At 38.3% G+C, this 23,724-nt stretch overlaps 4 protein-coding genes across 5 annotated transcripts; 3 read left to right on the forward strand and 1 right to left on the reverse strand.

The window, feature by feature from the left end:
• Positions 1–11,238: 11,238 nt before the first annotated feature.
• LOC133723480 (serine/threonine-protein phosphatase PP1-like) lies at positions 11,239–15,337 on the reverse strand. The gene is made up of 4 exons (XM_062150299.1): positions 14,931–15,337; positions 13,200–13,759; positions 12,696–12,965; positions 11,239–11,602 (listed from the first exon to the last, which is right to left on the reverse strand). Exons 1-4 carry the CDS (start codon positions 15,103–15,105, stop codon positions 11,585–11,587), a joined length of 1,023 nt encoding a protein of 340 aa, XP_062006283.1. The 5' UTR covers positions 15,106–15,337; the 3' UTR covers positions 11,239–11,584.
• Positions 15,338–15,868: 531 nt separating this feature from the next.
• On the forward strand, positions 15,869–18,976 carry LOC133723478 (uncharacterized). 2 transcript variants are annotated; one of them, XR_009853065.1, is made up of 9 exons: positions 15,869–16,276; positions 16,630–16,773; positions 16,895–16,962; positions 17,062–17,112; positions 17,194–17,253; positions 17,337–17,765; positions 18,110–18,253; positions 18,375–18,538; positions 18,748–18,976. XR_009853065.1 is itself a non-coding variant. In XM_062150298.1 (8 exons), exons 1-8 carry the CDS (start codon positions 16,144–16,146, stop codon positions 18,787–18,789), a joined length of 1,356 nt encoding a protein of 451 aa, XP_062006282.1. In that variant the 5' UTR covers positions 15,870–16,143; the 3' UTR covers positions 18,790–18,976. The 2 variants fall into 2 exon arrangements, 1 of the variants encoding a protein (XP_062006282.1); XM_062150298.1 differs by having other exon boundaries at positions 15,870–16,276; positions 18,110–18,538.
• Positions 18,977–19,164: 188 nt separating this feature from the next.
• On the forward strand, positions 19,165–20,917 carry LOC133723481 (lysine-rich arabinogalactan protein 19-like). The gene is made up of 2 exons (XM_062150300.1): positions 19,165–19,936; positions 20,322–20,917. The coding sequence occupies exons 1-2, from the start codon at positions 19,750–19,752 to the stop codon at positions 20,579–20,581; spliced, it is 447 nt and encodes a 148-aa protein (XP_062006284.1). The 5' UTR covers positions 19,165–19,749; the 3' UTR covers positions 20,582–20,917.
• A 524-nt stretch (positions 20,918–21,441) lies between these two features.
• Positions 21,442–21,876, forward strand: LOC133720894 (leucine-rich repeat extensin-like protein 3). Its single transcript, XM_062147378.1, has one exon. The coding sequence runs from the start codon at positions 21,442–21,444 to the stop codon at positions 21,874–21,876; it is 435 nt and encodes a 144-aa protein (XP_062003362.1).
• The last annotated feature ends 1,848 nt before the right edge of the window (positions 21,877–23,724 follow it).

The raw sequence follows: 23,724 nt of genomic DNA on the forward strand, positions 1-23,724 counted from the left end.
GTGATGTATTTGGAATGTTTACCGAATTTCACAAAATGGTGGCAACTCAGTATCAACAATCTATCAGAGTGTTTCAGTCTGACCGTGGTGGAGAGTTTGTGAATGGCCCTATGATTGAGTTTTGCCGGTCACATGGAATTCGTCATCAAACCTCCAATTCTTATACTCCTCAACAGAATGGTTTAGCAGAACGGAAGAACAGGCAGTTGATGGAAGTTGTTCGTGCTTCCTTATTTACATGAATGTACCTCGGTCCTATTGGGGAGAAGCAGTAAAATCAGCAGCATATCTTATCAACCGTACTCCTTCATGGGTGATTGAGTTTCAGAATCCTCATAAGAAGCTTCATACACTTTTGACCATCCCTTCTATGCCTAATTTGGAGCCCCGGGTGTTTGGTTGCACAGCCTATGTTCATATTCCCAAGCCTCAACGCAGCAAGCTTGATCCCCGCGCCCGTAAGTGTATCTTTGTTGGTTATGCTGACTTCCAGAAGGGTTATCGATGTTATGATCCCCTTACTGGCACTATACATGTCTCTCTTGATGTTGCTTTTCGTGAATCCGAGCCTTATTACTCAGGGGGAGCTTCTCAGTCTTCCCTTCAGGGGGAGAGAGGTTGTGAAGGGAATCCTCGTTCTATTATTGATTTTGATGTCTTTGAAGACTTGGAAAATTTGGAGGATACATTTGAGGGTAGAAATTTGGAAACAGAAAATGCAGTTGCCGAACAGAGCATTGTGAATTCCGAAATAGACAATGCGATTGCCGAACGAAGTGTTGCGAATTTCGAAACAAAAAATGCGACTGCCGAACAGAGTGTTGTGAATTCCGAAACAGAAAATGTAACTGCCGAACAGAGTGTTGTGAATTCCGAGACAGAAGAGACGACTTTTCTGGATAGTTTGAATCAAAATCAAGACGTATCTGAAGCTCACACACAAGATATTCCCCCTTCTGCATCACCAACTGAAGATCCCGGTCAGAATGATCCTCCTCAGGTACCCCTAAACTTTAATGAATCTTCTGGGTTAGAAAGTGTCGAACCTAGGAAATCACAAAGGATTACCAAGAGAATTCCTAAGAAACAATATGAACCAGATATCAAAGCCAAAGCTAAATACCCTATAGCTAATTTTATGTCTAACCATAGGATTTCTGGGTCACATGCACTTGTTGTTGATCAATTATCTACTGTATCTATTCCTAGTAACGTGCAGGATGCATTGACGGATCCAAAATGGACAAAGGCGATGAATGAAGAATTGGAAGCTCTTCAAAAGAATGCAACATGGGAGCTAGTACCTATGCCGGTTGGAAAGAAGACTGTAGGGTGTCGTTGGGTATTTACTGTGAAGCTTAATGCAGATGGAACTATTAATAGATACAAGGCGAGGTTGATTGCCAAAGGATATACACAACGCTATGGGATTGATTATGAGGAGACTTTTGCACCTGTGGCAAAGATTAATACTATCCGGATTCTAATCTCACTTGCAGCAAACAAAGATTGGCCCTTGCACCAGTTTGATGTGAAAAATGCGTTTCTTAATGGGAATTTGGAGGAAGAAGTGTACATGGATGTGCCCCCAGGTGTTAAGAATTACCCAAGTGACGTTGGCAAGGTGTGTAAATTGAAGAAGTCTTTGTATGGCCTGAAGCAGTCTCCAAGAGCTTGGTTTGGAAGATTTTCAAAGTCCATGAAAGCCTTTGGGTACAGACAGAGCAATTCTGACCATACCTTGTTTATCAAACGCAAGAATGGTAAGATTACAGCTCTTATTGTGTATGTTGATGACATGATTGTTACAGGGGATGATCCGAAAGAGATGAATGAATTGCAAAAGTATCTGTCAAAGGAGTTTGAAATGAAGGATCTGGGACAACTGAAGTATTTTCTGGGTATTGAAGTTGCAAGGTCTAAGAAGGGGATTTTGCTTTCACAAAGGAAGTATGTCCTTGATTTACTTGCTGAAACAGGGATGCTGGACTGTAGACCAATGGAGACACCCATTGAGATGAATCACAGACTTGCTATTTATCCTGATCAAGTTCCAACTGACAAAGGGAGGTATCAACGTCTTGTAGGAAGGTTGATTTATCTTTCACATACTAGACCTGATATTGCTTATGCTGTGAGTGTTGTTAGTCAATTTATGCATTGTCCTAGTGAAGAGTATATGGATGCAGTCTTTCGTATTTTGAAGTACTTGAAGATGGCGCCAGGTAAAGGGTTACTGTTTCAGAAAAAAGATGAATTGGAAGTTGTTGGGTACACAGATGCAGATTGGGCTGGTGATAAAACTGACAGACGTTCTACATCTGGGTACTTCACTTTTGTTGGAGGGAACCTTGTCACTTGGCGTAGCAAAAAGCAGAAAGTTGTTGCCAGATCAAGTGCAGAAGCTGAGTTCCGAGGTATGGCACATGGAGTCTGTGAAATGTTGTGGATTCGTAATGTCTTGAAAGACCTGGGTTACAAGCTTAAAAAGTCTATGGATTTGCATTGTGATAATACAGCTGCCATTGAGATTGCACATAATCCAGTTCAGCATGACAGAACAAAGCATGTGGAGGTTGACCGTCATTTTATTAAAGAAAATCTTGACAGAAAGGTTACTCGCTTTCCATTTGTAAACTCAGAGGAGCAATTAGCTGATGTTCTTACTAAAGGAGTGTCCAGGAAGGTATTTGACAGCTCAGTTGACAAGTTGGGCATGATAGACATCTATGCACCAACTTGAGGGGGAGTGTAGAATCGCTGTAAATCTATATGTAATTAGGATTTTATTTAATTAGGATATCCTGTAATTATGGAAAGATTGTTTCCTATTAGAGTTAGACTACTCCTTTGTACTTGTATATATACCCTCATTGTAGGATGAATAGAATTATCGAATTAACCCTGAATTGAAGTATTCTTGTCTATTATTTCGAACCTTGGAGAGTTAAGAGTTCAGTGGGCACGGACATGAATCACATGATTCAGCGATCCAGAGTCTAAACAACGCCCCACCAACCCTTCATACTAGAAACCTAGATAAGTCACATTCGCTGATGACAGGGCAACATCGCTCAAGTTGTACTAGGTTTTTCAAAATCAACTCTGATGGAACCCAATCTACCCCATTATGTATGTAGGTTTCTTCCCATATCTAAAACTCAACCCAAAGATTCTCCAACACGGTGTATGTACAGTAGGAGAGACTTGGTTATGTAATGAGGTAGATTGGACTTTGTTTCCACCCTTTTCACTAGGGGTGGGCATTTTGTACCGAAAATGCGGTTACCGACCCGAACCGCACCGAAAAAAGGGTTCGGTAACCGCACTGAACTAAAACGGTGTCGTTTTAGGATCACACCGCACCGAACCGTTTAAAAGCAGTTCAGTTGCGGTTTCGGGTCATAAACCGCCCGATTTAAACCGACCCACACCGAATTTATTTTAATTACATTTTATTTATTTATTATTTCTCTATTGATGGAAATGTTGGTTTTCAATATATAAGAAATCCATTTTTGATTAGGTTTTCAGTTTTTAATATATATATATCTGTGTGTGTGTAATAAGTTGCTATGGTCTTTCTGCAAGTTGCTTGATATTTGGGTGACATTTGCCGATTTGTGTGGACTCTAAATGCATCCAAAATTTATTTATGCCTTATTGAAATTGTTAAGTAAAAATAAACCTGATTTTGGCCCTCTCTTTCTAGTTGAAATTAATAAATCGCTCCAAACCGAAACCGACCCGCACCGCACCGAAAAATTGTGTAACCGAAATAATCGGTTCAACCCTTTTGTAATACGGTTGCGGTTTGATATATAAGCCAACCGAAAAAAGCAGTTTGGTTGCGGTTTGAGCCTCAAACCGAACCGAACCGCACCGCGCCCACCCCTACTTTTCACAATGAACTAAACGAGACATGAAATTATTAAAACTGTTTAATTTCGATTTAAATTACTGATAAATAATTATATCAATCCGTTACTAGTCATTGTCACCTAATCTACCAGATAAAAATATGAAATAGTTCCACTCTAGAGTAGCACAAGTAATTAATAATCGTAAATATGGCTCCCATCATTTTCAGGAATTAACACTAGGTGGCCTAAGGAGGCTCAAGCACTGCATGTATGGTCTCTTTCACAAGCAACAGACACGCACCACCAATCTTGTCTCATCTTCTGTTTTCTTGGAAGCAAAGTTAAGGAAGGGCTGTGGACCTGTGGTCAACCAAGATGCCGCCACGAATGAATGGTCACCCCTTACGTATACGTGGGGCACCAATATTGACACAAATTAATATATACGTACGCTGTAGACTTTGGAGTATTTTGAATATTAAGTCGTCCCTCTCCATTTCTCAAATTCTTTTTGTCAATTTCTTCAAATTTTGTTTGTCAACATTTCAGAAAATATCAATTTTTGAAATTGCAAACGCTGCAAAAGTCAGTTTTTAGTTCTGTAGCAACGTGCTATTCCACCCTCCCCAAAGAAAAAGAATAAGTGATTGGTCAGATCAGAAATGAAGGTCAATTTAGAGGGCATATCAATGAACGAACGTAGCTTTGTCAAACTATCAATATTTCTCCATTCGATTAGCAGTAAGTTAAACTAATTATTTGAATTTACTCATATTTAACTCAAAAGGGGTCGGAGGATCAGCTTCCACGTTGGCTTCAGTTTTGGTAATCGATCAAGTACTAGTACTGTCTTCATTCTGTAGGCTTCACTTCCAAGAGATCTCAGTATTAGGGTTTATAGGTTTCACTTTTTTTTTTTTTTTTTCAAGTGAGCTGTATTTCCTCCTAGCTAGACGAACATGAAATGCAAAGATCATATCAAAAGGTGCATTATGCATGCAAATATATAGTCTAGCAAGATAGTTTGAGCTTAGATGCGTGTTGTAATCAATGGCGGATCCAGGATTGAAGTCTTGGACGGGCTTGGATTTCTTAAACAGAAAACTGAAATCTACGTTGTTGACTCCCTTGTTCGGTAAATGGAAATTCTAACTCGGGTTGAAATGGACCCAACAAAACATAGGTTTTTCGAATGTTCACTGGATATTTCCATATGGCACAACGTAATCCAGGATCACGTTCAAGAGCGTTGATATTATTTTGTGGTTCATAATGGAAGGTTGAGGTTCAACATCAATATTTGGAGAGGATATGGAAGGATCAGAAACCACATTTGAACTTGAAGACTCAACATTTGTTCTTTTAAACCATGTGTCAATGAATTTTAATCGCTTCGGTTTTGGCTCATGATTTGACATTTTACTCTAAGTCTCTAACACCTATAAATTAAGAAATTAACTTTGAATTAACTACTTTTCATAATAACTAATTTAACAAAAACAAAAGCCACAATATAAGCCACAATTTTATATGCACAATGAAAAGAAAAGAAAAAAGTACCTTGGAAAGCATTAGATTGTAGCTACTCTAATAATGGAGTCCAGAAGTACTTCCATCCTGCACAAGATCATACATAGATGCACACATGAACAAGAAATTAAAACAAAGAAACCCCAAGAAAGCAGCGAATCTTGAAGTAGAAATGGTGCAAATCTTCAAGTCACCGAATCAGCCCACAAATCTAACTCAAATTCCAAGAAATTGAAACCAAAGACGAATCACAAGTTGAAAAAGAAAGGGGGACGAATCACAGCCTACCTGATTTCCAGTCTGCAACCTTCATTCTTCAATCCACGACAGCTTCAATCCAAATATCCAATACAACATACGAAATTGAATTTCACATCAATCCTTAACCCTATAAATTGCCCCAAATTGGATTGATTCAATTAAACAAAATTGAACTTACAAAATTAAACAAAATTGAACTTGATCAGTTCATCAGTTGATCTCTGACTCTCTGAGAGAAGTGGAGAAGGGAGAACCGGCTGAGCCACAGGCGGCGAGAGGAGGAGGAAGTGGGAGAGAGTGAGACTGTGAGAGACGATTCTCCAGTTGACCAGTTCGAAACTTCGAATAGGCCGTAGACCCGTAGTCGATGAGTGGACTAGTGGAGTCGGGAGAGCCGGCTGAGCCGCAGGCGGCGAGAGGAGGAGGAAGTGGGAGAGAGTGACTGAGTGAGACTGTGACTCTGTGAGAGAGTGAGAGACGATAGAAAATTCACTGGAGATGACCCGTAGTCGATGAGTGGAGTGGGGAGTTAGTTCAGGTCGGCTACTGAGGGCTTCTATTGTCTGGACAAACCCCAATTAAAAAAAAAAATGCATACATCTAATTTCTTTTTTTGACTTCAAAATCTCGGACGGGCTCGTCCTAGTCTGTGCATGGATCCGCCAGTGGTTGTAATTGTACTTATATATATATATTAGAGAATTGATCGATATTCATATCTTGAGGATTATTTTTTACTATGAGGAACTAACTACAGCGTAGAAAGAGCTATTATGCAACTTAAACTAGATTAGAGTAATAGCTAGATACATATATAGTTTCCCTTACCTCGATCATACCATTGGTTTAATTAAGGATTCATCGCACAAGGTCGAATTGAAGGTCATATACAGAATGCATCTTTTTAATTACAGTCATTTGAAGTTTTCAGTTTTACAAGAAATCAAGGCATGTATATGCACGTGGTTTGAATGTTTGATTCGTAACATAAGCTTTCTCTGACTATAATTACTTGCTTAGTTCTGACATCTTAATAAAGAAAAGAACAGGGCGGCCTTAATCAAATGGTGTGCATGCATGTGGATGTGCTTAGTTACCTATGTCTAGCCCATTTTCATTTATCGAGCTTAGCAACGTGAATTCTATAAGAACAGATTTTCATTTAACGTACATTGCCATTTTCCAAGACAGCTGAAATTGAAAGGAAGAAGGGGATCTAAAGGAGATATTCCAATAATATTATATATGCTGATAAGTGGTTATGCATATAATAACAGAAACATCAATGACTAATGGTCTAGAATGGCGTACGTTGTCAATTCCGAACCAGTCTAGCATAACTGCAAATATTAGTCGTTCTAAGGAGGCGAGGATGAAGCCACTTTGGTTGGTAATGAAAACATGATAATAAAACAACAAATTATACAGGTACATGCCATTGGGTCAATTCTTTATGATAGACGTGTACATGCCATTATATGCATGTGTGTTGGACAGAAATATGTTGAAAGTCTTGATCAATAGTGAACTCTTCCTTAGGTTTAATATATTTAAATTTACGGAAATTTTTGATATGTTGAAGTCTTAACTAATTAATAGTAAATCTTGCGTTATATTATGAATTAAAAATGATCGAGAAAATCAACGCACATGCCTCAAATCTCTCATCAAGAACTCTTGCATGTTTTACAGTTTGAAAAGAGTAAAAAACGGTATGAGGAGTATGAGAGATGAACGTTAGGGCAAAACCGCAGCGCCATGCCTGAAGAGTGATATACAGGAGATAGGAATATAAGATCCATCATTTAGTTCCGGTTATTTTCTCTTCAGTTAGTTTATAAATGCACATTAAAAAAAAAATTAATGTATATATACAAAGACCATGAACATAATTTGCATATTTTCACCGTTATATTTTTTTTAAGTAAATTATTCAAAGATAAAAAATTAATAATAATCTAACTGCAAATAGTGACTAATCTAACGATTAAATTAACAATCACGTAAATAATAATTAACCGAATTAGCTTATTATTTAAGAGCATGCTATAAACAATGACTATTCTAACAATTTCCTACACCCGAAACATTATAAAAATTTTCAAAATATCAACATTATACTTTGCATATTCCTCTTTGTGGAGTAGATCGAAGAGTGCTGAATTTTTATCTCTATTGCCGGCTTCTCAAACAAATGAAAATTATGAAATAAATAACTAAATGAAATAAATAAATATTCAAAGCAGGCGTCGGGGCACGTGTGAACATGTGAGTGTATGGTTAAGCCGACCGTTGATCTGTAGACGTGCAGATCATGAATATATACGTACGCATGCAAACTGGTCCTGCCCCAAAAGATTCTGTTTCTCTTTCTGGACCCGTGACTGGGACTGTGATAAGTCAGTCACCTCTGGACCCAAAAGCCTCTGATAAGTCGTCGTTCTGTATTTGACTTTTAACGGTGAAGAGTAGTTTAGGCTCTCTCTCTCTCTCTCTCTCTCTAGCCAATGACCATGTGACTGCCACCTATGCATCTCAGTTTTCTCCCCTATAACTAATTCAGTTGTCCATCTTACTACTTCTCCAGGTTAATATACAACTTGATACTCAAGATTCAAGAAGAAGATAATTACAAGATATATTGGCTGGGGATTGGGGAAGTTCTTCAAAGTTTCTCTCAACCATATCTAGCCTGGCCAAGTTTGGCTACTCTCTCACCGCCGCCGGAAAATGCACTTGAACGAGAGACCTCCCCCGAGATGTTCTAAAATTTATGTAACTTAATTTGGCACTTTCAGTGGCGTTAAGGGCATATCTTTTTAGTTTGTGTTAGTTTTTTTGTTTCTTTTTTATTTCTTCTCGTATAAGATAAAGAAAATTTCCACCAGGTTAATTAGTTTCCTTGCTTATTTTTCTTCTAGAATTATTTGCATGCATATGCAGACGAACACTCTGTCTTGGAAGAAAGGCAAAACCACCAAAAGAACCAAAAATGCATCACAAGGGCCTTACATGTGTTTTCTGTTAGTTAATGCAAGCAACGCAAAGCATCAACAATTAAAACGTTGTGCGCCCCTGGTATTTGCATTCCTTTCTGGTTATTATTATACGTACTGCATATATATAATACACGTACGCCACAACATAATCGAGTAGCATTTTGCTTTTAGTATAAGAAAGCTAAAACGGAACGTTATTGGACCCTACCCCACTTTTAAACCTAAGATGCTCGATCATACAGAAAATTTATATATATGGTTGAAGAACTAGAAGGAGGATATATATATATACCTACCAGCATGCGTTTCCAACAGCCACAACAGAGTCCTACTCATGTCACAGTGGAATATGATTGTAAGTACATTATGGATAATGAATGTATGATTCAATTTGGTTATGGTCAACATCTTATTTTCGGCAAATATCTTCTACTCAGTGAATAGATTGAATTTAGAATCAGTGAATCATCTATATCTGATATCATCTAATCTCTGTTCATGATCCGACTAATTATTCCTTCCAAAGCTAATCTGTTGCTTCAGGCAGTTCCTTCTGGGGCAGGTTTAAGTGATCAAATCAAAATATCCAATGATGTTTATGTCACCATATATATAATAACCCCCAACCAAATTAAACAGCACGCCAAGAAATTAATTAATGCTCAAAATATAAGTGGACAACCTTTACTAATTACCTGCTTAATTAATCTGTAGCATCACTGTGTCGGTGATAAAAGACAAAAGAAAGAAAACGGACTCAATTAGGTCAATCCTTCGAGTGATTCTTACATACATGCAGCAGTTGTGATATGTAGGTGTACAACCTCCTTTTCACAAGGCCGGTGGCCGGTGTACACAAAGTTTTGTTCGATCATTAGCATTGTAATTATCTTAATGTAATGTCTTTATCAAATGGGACAATTGTTAATGAGGCTGTCCTGTTGTCCTTTTGAATACTTCAATTTCCAGAAAAACCAGATGAAAGCAGATTGGATATGTTGGTCTGTCGACTTCTAAATATATGGTTATGGTTTTTTCCTTTCCCTTTGTTTCTCCGAGTACCTGCCACCCAATTGAGGGGCTAAGGTAAATGTCTATATCAAAAACCAATCTGTTTGTAGTTATTCTTGACCTACACCCACCTTCATAATGGTGTTCGATTTGGTCCACAATGTCTTCCACATTAAGGCCGGGACACCCACCACAATCTCAATAGAGACATATAGGAGGGGGGATGCAATATAGTTTATGTCATGTGGTGCTTATGAAGTTTTGTACAAAAAGAATAGAGTGATATGACATTGTGACTTGAGAATATGACGTCTATATGTCGCGAGTTCGGCAAGTTTGGTCAAGTTTAGCTGGCTTTGATTTTTTGATTCCTTATGGTGTAAGCAATATATCGCCAAATTCGAATTTCACAGAAGGATATTCGAGTGTCGACTCTAATTTCTAATTCTCATGTTTTTTCCAGAAGGAACTTCAGAATATATAAACATAAACCAACTGGATTCGCATTGCAACAATTACATGCAATGAGCAACCCGTGTTTAAAACCATGTGAACGTGCTTATTACTCAAAAGTGGAAATGATTCTTTCAAATGGTTGCGAATCATATTCTTTAGAAGTAAATCGAGGTCTGGGGAGAGATTCCGATTGTTGAGGCGTCCTAGCTCTTAGATGAATTATCTTCTGTAGTTTCAACGAAGTTAGGCTTATACTCGGGATTAAAAACTGACCCGAGTTGTAACCTTATTAGTTACTACATTATACGAATAAATCCCAGGTATTCATTTCTAGAACAACCTTCCAACAAACAAGCGCCTGTCGGCAAAGGATTTTCTTATATAATATTGTAGGACAACTTTTTCCGAGGATTTTCTTGAAAACTGGCTTTTTTAAATAATATTAGTTGAGAAACTTTTGCCGACGAAAATGGCGTCGGCTAAATAGAATGTTATTCCCCGAAGCCCGAAGGATACCAAAAAGGCAAAAACTCCCAAGGTTTAAAAGTAGTTTTGCTTATTGACTAGATATATAACTATGCTTATTGCACATCTGTAGGAATGATTATTCCAAAATATGAGAATGGTTTTGCCTAAAAACACAGAGTCGCTTTGCCTTAACATCTTCTAGATATATGAAAATCAGGTCTGGCATGGTTTGTATGTAAGCATCACTGTTCGGGCTTTACCATCTTTTCTCCTTTATACACACTAGAAAGCAAATCTTGAGAGATCATTTTCTGATTCCAGTAGAAAATTCATTCACATTCACATTCACAATGGAATCAGAAAATTCATTCACATTCACAATATGCTAGCACTAATTAAGGTCAAATATCAAGCTTTGGATTGAAATGGAATAACTTGTAAAACCCCATAAACAAACGACAAGTTGCCAGTTAACACTCATTCCACTATCACAAACTGAACTTTATGCCTCCAATTGAATCAGAAGAAACCAGGAGACAAAAGACGACATAGAATATCAGATCCCCCAAATGGGAAGATGACCAGCAAGCAAAAAGTTCTGCTGTGATTCTCCTTATGCTCTAACAAAAGACCAAGTAAAAAAGGAGAACTTAACACGGTAAGAGAATTGCTTTTGTTAACAAAAAGACTTGGAAGTTTCATTCCAACTCCATCGACTGTTTTGACATTTTTCTTGGTCGTAGACTGACTAATAATTTATCGCAGCAATCAAGCAGCTACTATAGTACAAGGGGAAGAGGAGGCTTCTACCTTCACACCCACTTTATATCAAGAACAATCTTTTCCATTAGTTTCTAATGATTTTTCCTCCCCAATTATACAATTTAAACAGATTACAGTGCAATTGAATTAGACCTCCTCTTCCTCAATGGATACCTTGATGTGCTCATGACAAACTGCAGTACAGCACCTTCCTTAGCCGCCAAATCAGACACCTCACCTCTGCATCAAGGACTGAAAGCGAAAGGAAAACAAAGAAGAGGTTTTTTGAATGAAAACACTGTATCACAACCACATTAAATTACAAAACACAGATACTATCCATGATGACATGAACTCCACAAAGGGAAAGGCATCTACAAGAATGGCTCAAAAAGGCTAAAAGTACATGTTTTCATATTCAATTTACATTAACAGAGTAACAAATTAAGGATTCATGTCAATTATGTTGTACCCAAGGAAAGAAAATGAATAAAGAGTTTATCCTTTTGATTTTCTTGCTAGATGCTTATTCTGCCATAATCATCCAAGGAAATTATCATAAATTATTTCATTGGTTGCAGGTGAATGATATCCTTTGTTCCAGCCATATATCATAAATTTTTTTTTGGATCCTTTTTTATTCCTAAAGAAAATGAATCAGAAGACCAACTGACTGTAATGCACCTTATAAAAAACATATAGTTTTCAACAGAAAATGATGTTTCATGGGTACAAGATTCTGCAACTTACCAGAAGGAAGTTTGTTTTAATGGAAGAATGTAGCAATTAAATCCATATTCAGTGATGATCAGAGTGGTTATTCCATAGAAAAATGAAGTAGAAGAAACAAAAATTACTTTGAGAAAAAATTTATATTGAGCATTGAGGCCTTACTGGTGAAACCTCCTGCAGCCCATTTCTATGAAATGTCCAAAATACTAGACCGGATTTTAGATAAACCAATTTCAAAAGCATAAAAAGCATAGAAACAATATGAGAACTTTAAAGGTTTGAAAGCAAACAAGTATCTACATCAGTCGGTCAGACCAAATGATTAGACCCAGACATATTGTAGAAAGCAAAAGCATGTCTTCCCACATGTAATCTAAGAAAAATAGAAGGAAGAACATGACTCTAGTGCACGTCAAACTTCTTCCTGATACACACCCTAATAATTCTGACACTGAAAAAGAAGAAGCAAGCTAAAAGCCTAAAACCATCAGACACTAATATGATGACAATAACAAACGAGTGGAATATTATAGCTTAAACATCCATTGTACCATTAAAAGCTTCCTTCACCAAACTTAATTTCATTTCTGCTTTGGTGAGAGGTTGCATTTACCTTGACTCCTGCTGGAGTATTGCTAGGCTTAGCTGTAGTTGTGCTCCCAAAAACACCAGTAGAAGAATTTCCAGGCTTAGCTGTAGTTAGGCTACCCAAGTTAAACTTCGCTTTCTTGTCTGCAGGTTTTAATATTTGGAAAGAGCACATTAATGTGTCATCCACACTCATCATGGCACCAGCATTATCGAATTCCCCACAATAATTAGGTGCTGAAAATATTGTCACAAGTTGGCGGTTGGCAAATAACTCGTACCCATCCTCCACAACCTGCCAATAGTAGAGTGAAAGAACATAACTATTTATATGTGGGCATGGAAAACAATTGAAAATCCATATCTTCAATAGTCCTTGTAAGACTCTAGAAAGAACTACACTAGAAACCCAATATCACCATAAGAATCCTGACATGATGATGTTTGGCTCCCAGAAGTGTGTTCTCTACAGTCCTGCAAGTGTAAAGAGGATATGAACACAACCCAGAAAACTTCAATCAATAAAAACCTGGTGAGCACGACAAACGAGATCCAAATCATGCTTCTCAAGAAACTCCGTCACTGTATCAGGACCAAATGTGTAGGACACTCCCCGGTCGTTCCCTCCCCAACCTTGAACATCTTTACTGGGATCAGACCAGAGAAGATCACAGAGTAAACCTGTATCTGGTACATCAGTTGGCCGGAGTAAAGATCTAATTTGATCTAAATTATTCAGCTCAGGAGAAAGACCCCCATGCATGCAGAGAATCTTTTCATCAATCAGGGCTGCAACTGGTAGGCAGTTGAAACAATCCGTAAATGTCTTCCATAGCCTCACATTGAATCTTCTCTTACACTCATCATAAAATCCATATATACGGTTTATAGAAGCACATTCATGGTTTCCTCTCAAGAGGAAAAAATTCTCAGGGTACTTTATTTTGTATGCAAGGAGAAGACATATTGTTTCTAAACTTTGCTTGCCTCGATCCACATAATCTCCCAAGAACAAGTAATTGGAATTAGGAGGTAATCCGCCATACTCAAAAAGCCTTAAGAGATCCGAGTATTGACCATGTATGTCACCTGAAAACCATAAACAGAGTGTACATTTTAAGAATTCATGACATTAAGTTTGGGTTCAAATACTAGATTTATGATCCTAGATCTCAAAACAATATCCAGACTTCAGCATAGTTATGATTAACTTCTGCATGCTTAGCCATTATAGTCTACTTAGCTCTTGTGCACAATAAAAAAACACACTTACATATCCAATCATTTTGGCAGTAGCTAAAAGAAATGAAACTTTCCATACTTGACCCAACCATAAACAAGCTCAATAGTGCCTCTGACAAGTGATGACTTCAATATATCCTCAGGGGGAAAAAGTTATCCGGTAGATATCATAAATGCAGGACAAACAAATTACTATTATCTGTTCTTATATAAGCTCAAAATTTACTTAATATCCAGTGACCTAATAACTTGTCCTAGATACTAAAGCATCAGACTACAAGAAACATGGTAGAACACTTTTCATATGCCTATCCTTCAGCATCAGTTATGTCTTGTAATTAAAAATCACGCACCATGTAGCAAGCGTAGGTCAAAAAGAGCGGCTAACAACCCCTACATTACCTGTAAACCATGCAAATGGAACTAAACATTCCAACTTCCAATTAAAATCGCAAATGACTTAACAAAAAGTTGATTCGTAAGCCTCCAAAACTACGCGAATTATCCAATACGCAGGACACTAAGAAACATAAAGCATAAAAAGAGTCATCGAGATAGCACAGTGCACTCCAAAGCAAAGCAACTCAATCTAAGTTTCATAATAATAACCGGGTTTTCATCATACACGATTCGAATCTATATTGAATTATGCAGTCGTGTCCACACAAAAACACCAAATCTTTTGTCCAGATACAAATGACCACCAAAACAAACATTCCCAAAGCTTTGAAGGGTCTACCAAGACAAAAACATACCCTTTTAAAGTTAACCAAAACTATTCACTCCAACATACAAACATGGGCTCCTCTAAAAACTTTACCACAATTATTATATGATCTTAGTGAATTACCAAAGTACCAACCATGACCAAGTAATTGCCTAATCAAATCAAATAAATGGGTTGCCAAATTAACCACATAGGATTCCAAATTCAACCAAGTAAACAAAACCCAGTAAGCAAAAACCATCAAAAATTGAAACTTTGAAACAAACAAGAACAAAGTTTGGATTTTTATACCACAAATCTTGATGGGTGCTTCAAGCTCTAACAAATTGGGCTGTTGCAAGAAGATATCTTTAGAGGCAGAGCAGAGTTGTCGGATCTCGGACTCGGATAGCTGCACCTGCTTTCCGGGTCGGCCTCGGACTTCAAGAAGACGGCTGATGATGTCATCAAGAACCGATTGGTCCATTAGTCAAACGGTTGAAGTCAACGGCTATGGAAAATAATTGAAAGACTGAAACTTGAAGAAAGGAGGAGAAGGAGAAGGAGAAGGAGAAGAGAGGGAGTGAAAGAAAAGCATGAGACTTTCTTTGGTGGAAAATGGTGGTTGTCGTTTTGTGGAGAAAGGGATGTCGTTTCAGAGTGGTGGTGTTTGGGACTTTCTTGTGTTTTATGAGTGGGAGGAGGAAATGTGGGGAAGTGCTTTTTGAGTTTGAGGAGAGAGGGACAGGAGACCAAATAGGAAACAAGAAATGGGTGGTCCTCATTGCAACTCGATTATAAATTCGTTATTGTATAGGAGATTTTTCTTATTTTTTCCCTTCTTCTTCTTCAGTTCTTCTTCTATTTAACCGACAAACCAAAAAGATTATCAAACATCGAAATCCACGATTATTTGAAGAGATTCACTTGTGGGATCAGAGCAGTCCGTCAATATATGATGGATTGAACGGATGTAGTAGTAAGATTGAAAAGTTGGAAAATAGAAGTAAGTCCACGATTAGTGATCGAGTCTAGCTTGAACTAAATTCGAGTTGTTTCATAAATCAAGACATAATATGAGCTTTACATGTTAAAATGCTGGAGTTAAAGTCCAACTAATTTCTTCTAAACGAAGAAAGCTTAACATTGAATTTACATGTGAATCATTTTATTTTGCAAATCAAGCTAAAACATCCAAACTTGAATCAAACTCAAATCCCGTTAAGCAATCATTCTTTCTTTTCCTATTTTTGGCATTGGTGTCCAGACTCATTCCATTAATCATTGTAAATCAATGACTGACATATCAAATCCAAGATTACTTACCAAATAGGTTAAACCGCCCTCCCCCCTAAAAACAAGGGCATATACCCAAACCGTACAAGGTCACTTCCCACTTTTTCTGACACTTGCCTGGCGGTTTTCCCCAAAACAAAAGACACAACCTGTCTTTCCAATAATACACAATTTCCGATCACCGGAAAAAGAAAACGGTGGCGAGAAAATCCGAGACCCAACAGCAGAAATGAGAAGAGGAGGAGGAGGTTCTTCTGGGAATTACAGAAACCCATGTCTGACTATGCACCAGCCATGGGCTTCTCTGCTCGTATATGGTATCAAACGCATCGAGGGCAGGTCATGGCCTGCTCCCATTAGAGGTTTGAGCCTTGTAAACTTTGGTTTCAACTCAAAATTCAGATACCCATTTTGTAGTGTTGGAAGAACTAGTAGAACTTATCAGTAAAGCTGCAGATTTGAATGTCTTGTTTTTGATTGGTCAACTAGCTCAATTGTCTACCAAAGCTGTGTACTTTAGTGGGATCTTGATCTTTGTGGCTGCAAAAATTGAATCTTGATTATCAAGTACTAGTGTTATCTGCTTTTGTTTTTTTTGATATTTAGGTTCGTATTTGATGTAGTAGTTGTTGTTGTGTCACTGAGTTGTAGCATGCAGAGTTGTAAATGTTGAGTTGGGACAATGTTTCTAATGCCTAGAATTTGTCTTTTGAAGGACGTCTTTGGATTCATGCTGCTGGCAAGGTTCCAGAGGAGGCTACAATCAAAGCAATGGAGGATTTCTATCGGGAAATTTATGCGGTGGATGGAGTCACTGATATCAAATTTCCCCAACACTATCCAGTTTCAAGACTGCTAGGTAGTCAAAGTTTAACACCCTTGTCATTTGTTTTCAATTTGATGAAAGAGAGAAGAAAGTGATGTATCCCTTTTTTCTCGTCATCATCTTTTGACAAATTATGGTTTTGTGCATGAAATAGGGTGTGTTGAAGTAGTTGGATGTGTTAGACGCGAAGAGTTAGCTGGTTGGGAGATGGTTCCTGAAGGGGTGGGTACAATTGCTTACTTAAGCCATTAAATTTCTTAATGGGGTGCCAAAACTGTGCTGACTAACCTTCGAATGTTTCGTTACATAATACATATACAGGTGAGGTTGGAAGCACAAACCGATATGTGTTGGCTTTGCGAGCAGCCACAGGTGTGTAACTCGAAGGATAAACTATATGGCTACTGTTTGATTTGAAGGATAAACTGTGTGTGTTGATTTTGGTTAATGCAGAAACTGTTAATTCCGTTTGAGATGCGTGGCTACCAAGGTGTCTATAACTTGGAAAAGAAGGTGCATATTCTAGGCAAAAATTTGCTCCCTCTCTGTTTCTGAGCCCTTTTTTGTACTGGACCTAACTTATTTACATGCTTCAGATATATGAAGCTGCTATTAGAGGTCTCACCCCGGTTGAAGTTCCTCTCCCAGTTAAATTTCCACTTCCAAATCCAGAAGATCCATTTTCCTTGAAGCCGGGGTCTATATCTGCAAACGTTGATCAATCTAGAACATCTGAAGCGGGAAGATCTTCGAGTCTCAATGCAGCTATAGCTGGTGCACGAGCAGCTGCTACACAGTTCTCCAAAAAACCTCAAACTTTCCCAACTACCTCCCTAAATGATGCAGCCAAATCTGTGACAGTTCCAATCAAGAGTGAATCTTTTGAAGGAGGTAGAGCAATGACCGGTAATTTCAGTGAGAGCTCCAATAAAGAGTCTATGACATCAAATAACAAAGATCAAATCAGCAGCCATAATCAACCTTCTTCTGGAGCTATTAGACCTCATCCTGGTGCACCTTCTAAGGTATGAAGTTTCTTCTCCTGGACTTGCATAAATATATGTGAAACAAATTCATGTACACATTAATACATGGCTTTATTAAGAATTGTGCCTGGAGTTAATCTAGTTAACCAGGCCGGTGTAGTAGTTAATACTGTACACAGACACTGAAGTATGACATGCAATTCGATATTCTGTGTTGTTTTGATGGGAGTGCAGTATGGTTATGTTAATTCCGTTTGAAATGTGTGGCTACCAAGGTGTCTATAACTTGGAAAAGAAGGTGCATATATTGTGCAAAATATTGCTCCCTCTCGGTGTTTGAATGCTGTATTTTGTAATGGACCTAACTTATTTACATGTTTCAGATATATGAAGCGGCTATTAGAGGTCTTACCCCTGTTGAAGTTCCCCTTAAAGTCAAATTTCCAGTTCCAAATCCAGAAGATCCATTTTCCTTGAAGCCAGGATTTATATCTGCTAATGTCGATCAATCTAGAACATCTGAAGTGGTAAGATCTTCTAGTCTCAATACAGCCATAGCTGGTGCACAAGCAGCTGATACACAGTTCTCCAAAAAAGCTCAAACTTTCCCAACTACCTCCCTAAATAATGCCGCGGAATCTGTGACAGTTCCAATCAGGAGTGAGTCTTCTGAAGTGGGTAAAGTGACGTCCGCTAATTTTATTGAGAGTTCTAATAAGCGGTCTATGACATCAAATAACAAAGATCAAATCAGCAGAGGTGATCAACCTTCTTCTGGAGCTTTTAGACCTCATCCTGGTGCACCTTCTAAGGTACGTAGTTTCTTCTCTTGGAATTGCATAAATATATGTGAAATTGTGAATAATCAAGTGCATGTACACATGGGTTTCCATATTAAGAATTGTGCCTGAGTTAATCTAGTCAAGTATTGAACTAGGCTGGGTTAGTACTTAATACTTTACACAGAAACTAAAGTTTGGCATGCAATTTGATATTATGTGTTATTCTGATGGGAGTGCAGTATGTTTATGAACGGAGGAGGCGACGAGATGCCCAGTTTTGACTCTCTGAGAAGTCCTATAGAAGGCTATCTAGCCTAAGCTTTTTCCTCTGTAGCAGTACAAATGAGTGTCCTTTGAGTTTCTACTTGTATTTTGATTCCAACTATAGCCTAGTCTGCCTTGCTAGCTTATTGTCAATTTAACACAATTTCAGTTACTTGTAGTGCAAAGTGGTGTCCTGTTCTATTATTCTCTTCCCCTGTTATTAACCCTGCAAGATAGTGAAGCCTTAATTTTCAATTGGTCTCATTATGCCATTACAACTGGGATTCTCAAATCTCTAACAAACTAGCATTGAAAGGCAACAAGAAGGACAAAGTCTATTTCTTCCTACTGCTTAAGGTGCTGGGCTTTATTGATTCAAACAGTAGGTCTTGAATTTCTGTTTCTTTCTCTATCTTGAAAATCTTTTCGAAAATTGATCTTCAGGCTATGCATAAACTTGCTTAGCACACAAATCAAGTTTAGTAGATCAGCCCAAAATTTATTCACATTTCATTTTTCTTACGAGAGGTGAACGTGAGTGAAACCCTCCTTTTATGTTTCTGTTATAAATGTCACCATCTAATTCATATCATAATCCTTTTAATTTCATTTTATATTCATATCCCCTTAACTACTCGCCATAAATACAAATATCTTCTCATATATATATGGAACCACAGATATAGAATACACTATGTATAGAATATACTATAGTGAAGATCGATATAGTTGCAACAAAAAGCATAGCAACAGCTAAGAAATTGAACTGAAATGGGTGTCAAGATAGTTCCATTTTTATTCATGACTACTTTAGTAGTGTTGATTCTGGAACTAGCAGCTGTATCGGGTTTTAGGGATGGGGACAAGGTCTCTGCAGCAGCTTCTCTACATGTGTTGCTGCCCAATAGGTTTCCTACGAGGGCAAGATCTCCGCCGCCTGCTCCTACGTTCAATAAACATCGAAATTTCAGATACAGATGGATTATCCCTCCTCCTCCTCCTCCTCCATCATCTTCATTGCCACTGCCATTTTCATCACCTCCACCCCCACCACCATCACCACCACCACCACCATCCCCACCACCGCCAGTGCCACCAAGAAAGTCATCACCACGGCCATACTAGCTATGCAATCGCACGTGAATCACAAAGGATGCGGTGAAGGTATGTCCACCACAACATGCACAATTCTCCTTGGTTCTTATGATTGACGTAACATCTTGTGCCTTTCGTTGTATTCTTTCACCTTTTGCATCTAGGTATTCTTTCTCAATTGAACTTGATATTTATCATAAGATTAGACGTAGCTGTGGTGAATTTCTGGTTCTTGTAATGCCGCATATAAATTAAAGTGACTCTGAAGTGAATGAGAATCCAATAATGTCTTAAGCATTGAAGTGTGCGTTCTATCTCTGGTCTACTTGCCATTATTACAGAAGTGGTCTTATACCAAACCATAAATATACTCTAACATGTGAGAGTTTCAGCAGAAATGTATCAAATAAAAATGGGTGTTTATTTTGTTTCATACTTTTTCATGACTACTTAGGGTTGCTACCCAACAGGCTACCTCTTAGGGCAAAGTCTCCCCCGCCACCTCCTACCATCAATCCACGTTCATTACCACTGCCATATTCACTTCGACCACCACCACCACCGTTCCCTTCTTCACCACCACCAGCATTGCTGTCTCCACCGCTGCCTCAATTGCCGTCTCCATCATCTTTAATACCACCACCGCCGCCACCGGCCATTTCCATCGTCTCCATCAACACCACCGCCTCCATTTATGCCAATTCCACAACCTAAATTATGTAAATGACAAAGGAACGATGTGCGTATTTATAGTATCTGGTTATGGTGTATCCAAATCATGCGCATTATATGTTTCACTTTTTACTACGATATGTATCATTTTAGTTCGATCTGAATCGATCATATGATTCCTAATTTCCTATACCATTTTTTATTTTTAACAGTCAATTTGTGAAACCCTATTATATACGTATAGTCCAGTCTTGAACTAATAGACTTGCAGATATTAGGGCGGCTCAATTTTCCGGCGGCATAGGATTTAATCTATCAATGAATCATGTGAGGCCGATCGAGGCATTATCATCATCTTCATTGATCCCGTACCTTCCCAGAGGCCTTTTAATGCAATCAACTTGACTTGTCCACATAGCTGGATTGAGTGGCACAAGTTTCTAACACCTGCATCCATTGATTTTAATTTTCAGCTACCCTTTTGCTGACGACTTTACTGTTTGGAGCATCACCTACTCTTCTCTTTGGTCTCGAATTTCTGGTTCTAGCTTTCTGCGCTCATCTTGAAAATCTTTGTGAAAATTGATATTCAGGCTACGCATAAACTTGCTTAGCACACAAGTTTAGTTTAGCAGATCAGTCCAAAATATATTCGCATTTCATTTTTCTTAGGGGAGGTCAACGTGAGTGAAACCCTTTCATGTTTCTGTTCTAAATGTCAAAATAATCTAATTCATAACATATGCTTTTAGGGTAATCTTATATGCATCCCCTTAACTACTCGCCATAAATACAAATACGGTCTCGTGTATATATATGAAACCAGAGATATAAAATACACTATAGAGTGAAGATCCTGTAACAACAAAAAGCAGAACAACAGCTAAGAATTTGAGACTGAAATGGGTGTCAAGATAGTTTCATTTTTGTTTATGACTACTTTAGTAGTGTTGATTCTGGAACTAGCAGCGGTATCGGGTTTTAGGGTTGGAGACAAGGCCTCTGCAGCAGCTTCTCTACATGTGTTGCTGCCCAATAGGTTTCCCACAGGGGCAAGATATCCGCCGCCTGCTCCTACGTTCAATAAACGTCGAAATTTCAAGAGGGATATCTCTCCTCCTCCTCCTCCTCCTCCTCCTCCATCATCTTCATTGCCACTGCCATTTTCATCACCTCCACCTCCACCACCACCACCATTCCCGTCTCCGTCACCACCAGCATTGCCGTCTCCACCGCCGCCTCAATTGCAGTCTCCATCATCTTTAATACCGCCGCCGCCGCCATTTCCATTGTCTCCATCAACACCACCACCACCATCTATGCCAATCCCACCTTGAGATGACAAGGATCGATGTACGTTTATATATAGTATCTGTTTATGGTGTATCCACATCATGCGCAGTTATTTGCTACGTATTCATATATAGAATCGTTCAAGACGTGTTTCCTTGTATTATATTTCACCTTCAGTTCGTTCTGAATCGATCTTATGATTCCTACACCATTTTTTACAGTAAATTTGAACTTATAGACTAGCAGATATTAGGGCGGCTCCGGCATAGTCTATGAATTTTTATCTATCAATGAATCATTGATGCTGCACCTTCCCACAGGCCTTTTAATGCAATCAACTTGACTTGTCCATAGCTGGATTGAATGGCACAGTGGATGTGATTTTAACGTTCATCTACCCTTTTGCCACGGACTTTATTATTGTTTCTTGTCAGCCGTGTTCCCCTGGTCAGCAGCTGACCATGGGGAATATGGTCACTCACCGTCCGATTGAAATCGGACGGTTGACAGCTAAGTGATGAAATCTGAGATGAGAGCTGTCAACCGCCCGATTTCAATCGGACGGTAAGTGACCATATTCCCCATGGTCAGCTGCTGACCAGGGGAACACTACTGTGTTTCTTGTATCACCTACTCTTCTCTTTGGTCTCAGTTCTCAGAATCTAGCGGTAGCATCTAGCAAGCCAATTAAACAGAAATTTTCTTTTGGGACAATAATCATGTGTATATATATATAGGTCATTCTACTAGGGTTTTATGCTTCACGCGTCCATTCTCTCTTTTGTAACGGACTGAATGCAGTCCTTATATCCTGTAGCTCATCTGCCTCATCACCAGAATTGCTAGGAAAAATGATGTTTGAATCTCGAACTATCTCTCTTTCAATTTACCTACACGCTTAGTATCCTAATTTTTTTGGACCAGTTCTGTACTACATCCGTCATATTTTGATATATAACTCTCTTCCTTTTCGGACCATTTCTTCCCGTTTCAACTTTCAACACAAAAGAAAAAAAGAATAATTTTATGTAAGGAATATATGAGGCAATACATACTAATCCTTCACCAAGAATTTGGACTTTGGGTAGTTTTTCCCCCAGATAAATATTTCCTTAGTTAGTCAACAATATACGTACAAAGAAAAGAAGATGGTATTTCGTCAGAAAGATAGACATTGTCAAAGTCTTCATCCCTCTATCTCTATAGTACTCACCGATTGATTGATGATCAATAGTTGGTTATAAAAACAGAGTAAGCTCATCAGATATGATCAATATGGTCGTTCCACCCCAATTAAAATTGTTAAGGTCCTATACCACAAAAATGAAAGCCAATCCCAGTTTGCTAAGTTTCTTGTTAATTTGTGGACTACTGCTATCGCACTACTCTTGTTACAGCCATTCCATTGGAAAAACATCTGAAGGTTTTTCCAGCCATTCCATGAATAAGCTAAAAGTGGTTTCAATCAAGGTTAGCAGTAGATCACCACCACCACCACCAAAACCCGGTGCTCCAGTTCATTTCAAATCACCACCGCCACGACCACCACCGCCTCCACCACAGCCATGATCTTAGATCTTCGTTAGTATATCCCATGTTTGTTTACTTTTATGATTTATACTTTGTTTATATCATTTTTAGATATACTTGTCATCCCCTACATCAATGAGTGTGAATAGGTGGTTAAACATATTTCTGTTGTTCCTGTGGTTATCATATTTTAAATTTTCAGTTGTAAATCAAATAAACCTGGCCGCCAGTGGACGGTGCATGGCTACATAGTTGCAATGACAACCATGTATTCATATCTTTGACCGACAAGAAAAGGTTCATGTATTCATGCCTCTATAAAAATTAATCCATATGTAGTTGTGTGATGTTTTATATATAAA

The sequence above is a fragment of the Rosa rugosa genome, chromosome 7 (assembly GCF_958449725.1).
Source record: "Rosa rugosa chromosome 7, drRosRugo1.1, whole genome shotgun sequence".
NCBI classification, from domain to species: Eukaryota; Viridiplantae; Streptophyta; class Magnoliopsida; order Rosales; family Rosaceae; genus Rosa; species Rosa rugosa.